Below are 10,069 nucleotides of genomic sequence, written 5' to 3'. Positions count from 1 at the left end.
TCTGACGAACAAGAACATTTCAGCATTTTGGTTTAGAGTACATTATCTGCTGACGAAGTAGGGGGGGGGGGGGGTTAAAGCCTAGCAGTAGATTAATATACAACTTGACATGTTCCAGTAATTGAAAATATGAGCTTAGGCTAGTTTCTAATGACACATCAGCGAGCACTGTCACGATCAAATAGGGTCAGTGCGGCCATGAGGGCGGCCATGAGGGCGGCCAGCTTTGGCGAGTCTGCTGGCGGCACTTTATGCATTTTGATGTATAAAGAGGTTGGATCAATGATGGATATTTACCCCCAGTCTGTAAGCTGACAACAGCGTGATGCCCATAAACATCTGGGCTGATTTATCGCTCAAATTAATATCACTCAAGGATTTTTGATATAATTTCAAAAGCGACAACGACCAAAATGTGGTTGGTCAATTTGTTTTGTGAGTGCTAAATACCTTTAATCAAAACGAGACACAATAAAAACTGACAAGTCAGTGAAAGTTTAGATTTGTGATCTTAGGATGTGTTGTTGACAAACGTTCAACATTGTTTTGAACTCTACTTCAATACTCTCTCAATGTAAAACAAAAAAATCACTCGTTTTGTCCGCCGTTCCACTCTTGCAAAGAGCCATATGGCGGGCAACTACTTTAGAGTGAAACAAGAACAGGTACTTTCAACTCTGTTAAGTTTTAAATTTATTCAAATTTCATTCAAAAAGAGTGACACAGATTGACTTTCACTCTCAAAAGAGTGAAACTGACACAAATCGGATAAGACAGTGAAAGTTTCGCTCTCAGAGTATGAAAATGAAGATGACATTTTGGGCGTAAATTCACCTCTCTTAAAGGAGTCATTAATGTTGACTTCTGTTGCTCTCCCCGTTGCATTAATGAGTTTATGAAGGTATATAATCCACACAAAAATTGTTATTGTTAAAATACTTTCAGCACTTTTTATGTTGTTATGATACCTGGAACAAGACTATTTCTTTGACTGAAATGTTGAGTATACAATTTAACTTATCGAGTACGTATCTTTGAAACTATAAAAGGTAGTTAAGTGGTTTTGGGTCATTGAACAGAGGGGTTTCAAATATTGAAATAGAAAAAAACATTCTTCCTTAACTAGAAATTAAAGTCAAGTAAATCATGCTTTCATCGTCATCCACTTTGATTATTATGGCTCCTGTGTTGTTTGTTTTAGGTCATAGCTTCTGAAACCTCTGGGGTAGTTTGCTTCAGGACGGAGGGTGACAGACCTTGGATGGTGCAACGGTGCAAACCTCTTCAGACTCCCCTCGACTCTCCCAAGTCTCAACCATGTTGAATATAGAACCAAGTGAAGTGCACAGGCGCTTACTGTGTAAATATCACTCCGCCTTATGCTGAATGCAACAACTCCGTTGAGAGACACGTCGTTTGTACATTATTCTAAATACCACCTCGATAGAATACGAAATTGCTTCGGTACCGTAGTAAGTGCCAGTGTGTAGTGTTTGTAACTGAATTTAACCCGGAATTTGTGAATTTGTGACTGTATCACTTAAATCATTTAAAGCTTGAAACATATTTTTTTATTATTATTATTATTATTACTGGTTTATTGTAAAAAACATCTGCTTGTCGCAGTCCAGAGACTGAATTAAAATACAGATTTACATTTTTATATAAAATTTTTAAAAACAGAGGAGAAAATTTATACACAAGAAAAATTTAAAAATTAAGAGCATAGTCAAAAGAGACGTTATGAGAACTAAAATATTTAAGAAATATATTATTACTATGACATAGATCACACCATAAAGAGAATACCGTTGGGTTGAAACTGGATAGGAACGTTGGCATTTTGATAATACGAGAGACGCGAAGCGATGTAGATATACCCTGGATAGATTGGTTTATTGGAAAAACGTGTAGACGCAAACACTAGACTAGGATTTGCTTTATCTTTCTCGCTCCCTCTCTAAGGATTAGTAACCAGCTCCTTGGGGAGGAGACTGTTTGGTCGTTGACATTATCCGTTCACCTTTGGTGAAAAAAAAGAGAAAAACGAGGAGAGCTGATTTAATCCACTTGTTGAGGCTTCATTAGCAACGCTCAAGTTAGTGCGCGTGATTTGAAGACGTCATCAATACCACGTGGTACCTTCAATGTGATATTTGATACATTCGCGAATAACTAGAACAGCAACTTATGAAAGAGTTGTCATTAATAGTTTGCAAGTTTTGGGACTACGTGTTTCTAGAGTGGATCGATCTGAAGGGCTGATACAAGTCTCTTTGGAAAGCAGTTTAAGAACCCGCTGTTGGTGAAAGTGCTTTAGCCATCACTCAGCAAACGTGTTTAGAGTCTAGTTGAAGACGGAGCTCCTGCAGTAAGACCAGAGGATTCTTCCTTCATCCTGCGTCTATGAATCAATTGCATTGCTGAGAGAACTCAACTCTGACATAGTCGTTTGATCAATCAGAGAGAAACAATGGTTGATTACAAGGATATTAACTCCTTAAACTTTACCTTTGTGCATAATCTGGACCAGGAATCACGTATACTATGGAGTGTGTTTTGTTCTATCATTATGGCAGTAGCGGCTGGTGGCAATCTGATTGTTATCTGGATCGTGGCTACCAACCCAAGAATGAGGACTGTTACCAACTACTTCTTATTAAACTTGGCCGTTGCCGACGCCCTTATCGCCACCCTTAGCATGCCGTTTATGTTTAGCTACATCGTAACACAGAACTGGGCTTTGGGTATTGGTATGTGTAAAGTTGTGCGTTTCTTTGGACTAGTTTCAACGTCAGCGAGTGTTCTTTCCCTGGTAGCTATTTCTATTGATAGGTACCGGGCTATAGTTCACCCGCTCCTACCAAGGCTTTCCAAGAGCTACATCGTGTGTATGATTATCTTTATATGGGGAGGGTCGTCCATCTTCGCTAGCCCTCTATTGGTTTACTCTACGGTGCTGACGTTCATGTACAATGATGGAGTCATCAAAAATCAATGTTTCATCAAGTGGCCAGATGGTATCTACAGACGCATCGACTTCACGTAAGTTTTTGTTTACTGTTTTGAAGGAAATATGCGATTTTTTGTAAAGAAATATAACACATCAAAAAGTGTTTCTACTATTTAAAACATCCTTAGTTTGATGTCAAGTGAGCTCCTTAACTGGCTGGTCGCGTTACGGCTTTGTCTGAACTTACGGCTGCCGTAGTCGATATGGCTAGAGTGCTGAAAATGACGAATCTTCAACAATAAGTTGTTGCTATAGCAACAACCATAGTCAGCTGTATCCAGTTGAAATCGCTTATTTAATTCATACATGACCTAAGATAAATCTTAAAGGGACAAAAATACCATTGGTATCACTCTTCAAATTTCCCGGCAATGAAAACCGACTTGGTTAGAAGTAGGCTAGGTCGTTACACCAGCTTTCGATTTTATAGTATAACGACATTTAGAGAACGATTTCATTTGAAAGTAATATTTCTATATAGAAAGCTATGTCAATTTTTTCACTAAAATTTTGAATCTGAGGAACGGTACTGCCAGAAACGTTTCTCAGGTTGTGTATTCCAATACATTACGGCTCATTCTTAATGCATTGACACAGCCACTGAATCCAGATTTCCGGCGATATCTCAAAAAACACTTCCACCTTTTGAAATGAAGTGTTTTCAGGTATAGCTTTCTTGTATACAAAAAATATGTAGGGATAACAGAGTCGAATGGTTATAAACAGTGCAAAGGTATACGTTCCGTTTAACTATTGATCGTAAAGTTAGCAGTTAGTTTAGACTAATTGTTTTGTAATGGAGATTGATACCATCAAAACTAGCTGGGTTGAAGTTAAGTCTTATTTGACAGAAACTGCACTTCATTTCAGCTGGCCAGAACACTTCCTGTCGGTTTAGTGGTTATTTACGAATAGCAATCCGTCAGTAGTCAGTATTTGCTTGCAATGTACAGCGCCATGGTAAATATAAAGTCAGTCTATAGTCTTGTTGACCGTGTTCTTGTTGACCGTGTTCTTGTTGACCGTGTTCTTGTTGACCGTGTTCTTGTTGACAGCCCACCATCGTATGGGGCACATTAATTGGACACTTGATCAGCGTGTATTTGAAAGAGTGAAGACGATCTCTGCGATTCATTTTACTCTTTGTCTTCCTCAGTCTTTAAGAGAAGGTTTTCACTGCCAATAATTCCTGGAAACCGGGTCAGGAATTGCAACCTTTTCATGGTGACATTTTTTCTTCGAGGTATTTTTAATCAATAAAAAAGGAACGGAACTCACAGCTAAAGGTTAACAGAATACAAAATGCAATTAGTTTTGTCAGGTTTTTGCAGTTTGAAGCCAGCTCCACACTAAAGGTCGTGATATTTTGCAGTTTCTTTTTATCATGCTAAAATTATAAACCGAATGTGAATATTTTTGTTGACGATTGATGGTTAGGGTCAAACACTGTTAAATTGTCCCCGAAGTACAATTATTATAGCCATTGGACACAAGTGGTAATATAAAAAAAAATGTGTTAGCATTCAAACTTCCTTGGTAACTAGCAACGGGGAGCTTTTGAAAGTATACAACATTGTGAGAAACGGCTCCCTCTGAAGTAACGTAGATTTTTAGAGAGGTCATTTCTCATTCAAATAACAAAATAATTAGACCTGAAGCCCTTTTTAGGCATTCTTTCATTAATATTATCTTGAAACTTTGACGACCGTTTGAATCCAACTGTTCAGAGATTTGTCCAACTGTTCAAATGTTGGGATACACCAAGTGAGAACATTGGTCTTTGACAATTACCAATATTGTCGACGCCAGTGCCTTGCAGTAATCTGTCTAACCAGTGTATTGATTTCTATATCATTTTTAATTTGGTTGTTGTATAGATACAACGTGGCGTCTTTTGCTGTACTGTACTGCCTTCCTCTAACCGTCTTAGCAGGTTGCTATACAGTCATCGGTGTCAAGCTTTGGCGAGGTGATGTACTGGGAGAGTACATACCAAACAGAGCACGCCAGCTCAAGGCGAAACGTAAGGTAAGAAAAGGAAGACAATTAAGACGTTGAGTGGAAATGAAGAGAAGGGTAGCGTAGGTGGCAGTAGGTGGCAGTGTACTTTGACGAAATACACCACTGTGGATGACAAGAGTTGCAAGCTACAGGCGAAGCGGATGTTAATCTAAGGGGGTTGGGTAAAGGATACGGAAGGACCGGGACTAATAAGAACAAACTCTAGGGGTCTGAGAGAGAAACCTTAAAAAAGGGTCTCGCCGCTGTCAGCTCAGGTTAAGATAAAGTAGCTACGGGGAGGTGGGAAAAGAAATGGAGAGAAATATGTAACTTAGATTGAATGAGTTTTTAGTTAATTGGGAAGTAATGTGAGTCAATTTAATACGATGCTGCGCTGAATGCCCGGATTCGGTGTGTTGGAGACTTCATTGTTTCAAATGATTCAGGAAGGGGAAAACAAAGTCAGCTGGTTAGTCATGAACAATATTTGGTGAGTTGTGTGACATTTATGATTAACAATCTACTCGGGCGCGGCGACGGATTAAACTGTTTGAGGTTATAGACCCCCTACCAAGCAAATGATTTTGCTTTTATTTCGTTTTATCAGTTCCTTTCTCTCTGAAAAATTTTAATAATAAGAAACCAAACCACTTGTATAAATAAAATGATACTACGAACTTAAAAAACGTGGCCCATAAATTAAGTATTGAATGTATTTTTTGATATTCGCGTGCTTCTAAAGTTGTCATAATTAGCTATTGATGACGTTCGTCCAAAATTGCGTCACGTTGCCATGACGCCTGCGGTATGTTTCTTTGTTATACACACATGTAGCAACAAAGCGCCTATACAAAACGAAGCTTTTACAAATGACGTACTGATGATGTAGCAGGCTTTTCGCAAATCTTTTCGAAAATCATCGGAGAAAGGTATTACAAATAGTCTGTAATAATTAACTCGAAACGCAACCCCCCCCCCCCCCGAGCCGTGATACCACTGTGTAAAAACCACGGCAATATTATAAACTCGATCCCAAAACTAAGTTCGATACCTAATGTTGTCCGGGCTGATTTATATTGTTAGCCTTGAAATAAGAAGAAGCGATCAAAGGTGATCTTTATAATCTATATCCTCGACTTGATCAGACGGAACTATTGCTTATGAGGATTGTTTTGTTCATCAATGGACTAATTCTGAATAGCATAAGCGAGTTTCAAATTATTGTAACTTTCTCGTTTTTTTACCTCTCCATCATGTTCTTTGTTTAAATCTTAGATGTACAGCCAATGAATCACAATAGTGTCCATTAACAGTCCAGCCATACCTACAGAGAGATAAAACATAATTATAACTATATCGGCTGAAATTCTAGAGTACTGGTTATAGCAACACGACCAATATTCCAGTAAGAAGTCTTATGTTTAGTCGATCGGAGCCAGTGGGCACTAAACACGCCTGTCAAATACTTGTCCCTTCTAATTTGTCAAAAATGACAGGTGGACTGCAAGGCTTTCCATAGTTTTGATGAGTTACAGCAAATGTAATTTAAGGAAGGATTTGACAAATTGAAATGTAACATCTGTTAGAGTGTGACAGGAATGTGGTTAAGGTGACTCGGATTGAAATTCCAGACAATTTTTCCGTTTTGGATTTTTGTCACTGAAATCAATTATAATACTTAATGTATGTTACTGCATATCTGTTTTATGCAATCAAACATTGAGTAAGAGGTATCTAAAGTTTCGTTTTACTTTGGTCAGTCGACGGAATCAGTTGTTTCGAAGATTGATTGGTGAAATATACAGTCGTCGTTTGAAAGGCTTCGTCCGAACATTCAGAAAACAAACCATAAACACAACGATGATGTTAAACTAAAGTTGAATGTTTTAACTATACTTTCTTTGAATTTCTATTATTTAAAACATTCTACCATGAGCCTAGCTAACAATATCATCCAATTTTGAAGTTCCTTTCCACATTCCTTCCTAAATATTCCTTCCTATATTTCCGTATGTTGCTATTTTTTATGTTGAGTGCACATATTTGATCATCTGTTATAATTATAATATTTTCTTTGTATTACAGGTCGTCAAAATGATCATAGTGGTGATTGCAGTCTTTGCCATATGCTGGTTCCCATTGCATGTTTACCAGTTCCTTGGCTACCTTCATGAGGAGGTTTACACGCAATCTTATGCAGTTCACATCTACTCTACTATCTGGACTCTAGCTATGAGCAGCTCCATGTATAACCCATTTATATACTGCTGGCTCAATGATAGGTAAACAAACGATGACGTCATTATCAGAAAACCCCACAGTTCTTTTCCTCGACCCCCTGGTCTTGGATCTTCTAATTTGTATCTTTCTCCGAGGGAAAGGGATTTGGAAGTGTTTATGCCGAGTTCAATTACTATTTTTTTTTTCTTCTGCCGGGTGAGGACTTTCCTTTTCCATTGATACTGTGGGACGAGATCTGCTTCAAGAAAACGCACTGTTTACATCATGACATTACCATGAGTAACGGGAACAGAGGCGAGGGGTGGAGGGGAGGGGGGTCCGTTGGTATTAACCAGGTACCATATTTCCGGTTGTTAACCATTGCTTTGGGGGAATGGTCGCGAAGGGCGTTGTTTCATTTCGGTCTATGATAATTCTAACCAAAGACCATATTTTGGTTTGGTAATTGGCATTGATTGCTTTAATTTCGGCTTTTCTGATGGTCAATAATAGTCGTACATTTTGTGGTAATGAGATTGAATATTCACTAGAAAGTTAACGCATGAAAACACAATGTAATATGAAATAACAAACCACACGAGAAACCTATTGGGTAATTGCTATATCTCATATACCCACAAGCATCGAAGTTAGACTTCAGATTTTCGACAAACAGCGGACATTTTCTTTTCAGGATTTAACCTTTGTATTTAACCTTTAAATATTTGTTTTTGTCTTACAGGTTTCGAGCTGGTTTCAAGCGAGTCTTTCATTGCCTGATCCCAGGGAGCAAGAAACAGAGAGACAACAAAGGTATTGACCGTCGTACTCCCCTGACGTCTACAACCAGTAATGCTAACTCTCTCATGACAGCCTCCACAACAGGCATGCATCGACAAGTGCCTAATGGCAAGCCCGCCATCTTGTGTCGAACTAGCCTCATTGGGATTAGTGTCGTGGATTCATCGGAAGATATATTTTAGTCTTGAATTCAAGACTAATCCTGCGTGAGTAATCGCTTATAGCATTATTTAACCTGGCGTAGCATTACAACCGATGTATATACATGTTGGTTTAAATCGTTAAAAGGACCCCCGTTTGGGTGTGTGATGTCAATTTCATGGAATTGTCATGCAAGGATCCCTTAAAATGAGTTTATGTACCACTATTATTGTACCATTATGTATCCGGCCGATTTCACGAAACGCTAGAATAAATCCTAACTCGAGTTAGGACGAGTAACCCGTCCTATGGAGGAGTTCAATGCGTCACGTATTTGGATACGGATCTGAACCCGTCCTAAGTCCTAAGATTAATCCTACGTTAGGAAGAGTTTGGTGAAATCGACGGCTGGTCCTAAATGTAACCGTTAAACTTCAAATGTTTTATGTTAAAGCTGATACGGGACTACATGTAGGGCTTGTCCCTATAGCCATACTGTGGCATTGTGTGTAAATATGTAAGAGTATGTGTATTTATTTTCATTTGGGATCAGTGGTGAGGATTTCGTGATACTTTTTTTACAATGCAATATTATTAGTCTCCTGACGATGACTAGAGCAGGCTAGTTGAGACCAACCCAAGAACTGACTCCGCGGTAGTACAGTAAATCACGATCATAAGCTAAAGTAGTATAGTCCCAGCCTAATTCTATACAATCCGCCCGGGTAATAGTTAAAAGCAGGACAGTTTTTTTCAGAACTGAGAAGTCTCCCCATCTCCGATTATCTACTCCGCTGTAGTAGAATAAAGACAAACAGTTCTCTAAGAACAACTCTACCTGGCAAGTAGAAACACACACATGGTGTTACCGCAAACCAAATATATATTGATACCTCACCATGCAATCTTTCAAATCCTATATAACATCATTATCTTTACATTACTTTTTTTTTTCAAGTGATGAACCTATGCGTCACGAACTGCTTAACTGTCCGTTTTCGCGTATAAAGTTCGGGCATGGGTTTGCTAATGAGCACCACACCAAAACGTGGTCCCGGTCCACGGTCAGCAAACTGATAGCACCCAAGTTAATTCATCTTAATCGCGCAAGTTCAATCGCGCAAGTTCAGTATTATTTAGACAAAAATGTTGAACAGTCTCTGCTGCCATCTACGGTTAGTCTCCTCATTATATACTAGACTTGTCCCGTATTTATCCGCAACAATAAAGACAGGGATTTGTCTAACATGCCCAATGGTTCCATTGCAGTGACGTAAGCGTTCCATGTGTTATGATTGGTCCAATGTGATGTAGTTTGCCAGCTTGCTCTTGTACTTTCAAACATCTGATGCGTGAGCTTACTGACTTCAGGTAATGTTGTGATGGTGTGCTGCTGTATGAGTGCGATAAGTTCGTAGTGGTGCGTTCGATAAACTTGCCCTGGTCTCACCTCGGCATATACCAATGCAGATTGGGACAACCTTGTCACCATCAATGCCACCCATGTCTTGTCCCCCAATGGCTGGTTTGGTTTTGGTCGCCCCAACCTTAGAGGCAATCTGGGGAGATTGTGGCATAAAGAAAATAACAGCTAAGTTTTTTTAATTACACTGTGTCTTAGTTCCACGAGCAGGTTACTTGGGTCTTACCTGGGTGAACCACGACAATCACGTCCAGGGGAGACCCGGTACTCGGGTCGACCCGATACCCGCGTCGACCCGGGGAAGCTTATCGGACGCACCGCTATTAAGTACAAATATCCGTGTGAATGGATGCAAATGTGAGCTGGTGTGTTCAAGAGCCCCAGAGTGTGACGTCAAAATGTTCAGGCTAGTATTGTAACTAGATTGGTGTCTGTCTTTATCATATTGATGGCCTCACATGGCCAGTGAT

General features: G+C 39.2%; 1 protein-coding gene across 1 annotated transcript; it reads left to right on the top strand.

Moving 5' to 3' along the window:
* The first annotated feature begins 1,589 nt into the window (after positions 1-1,589).
* Positions 1,590-9,285, top strand: LOC139953278 (tachykinin-like peptides receptor 86C). The gene is made up of 4 exons (XM_071952756.1): positions 1,590-3,045; positions 4,891-5,041; positions 7,100-7,296; positions 7,977-9,285. Exons 1-4 carry the CDS (start codon positions 2,474-2,476, stop codon positions 8,215-8,217), a joined length of 1,161 nt encoding a protein of 386 aa, XP_071808857.1. The 5' UTR covers positions 1,590-2,473; the 3' UTR covers positions 8,218-9,285.
* The last annotated feature ends 784 nt before the right edge of the window (positions 9,286-10,069 follow it).

Source organism: Asterias amurensis, chromosome 21 (genome assembly GCF_032118995.1).
Source record: "Asterias amurensis chromosome 21, ASM3211899v1".
NCBI classification, from domain to species: Eukaryota; Metazoa; Echinodermata; class Asteroidea; order Forcipulatida; family Asteriidae; genus Asterias; species Asterias amurensis.
This window is presented reverse-complemented; position numbering and strand designations above follow the sequence as displayed.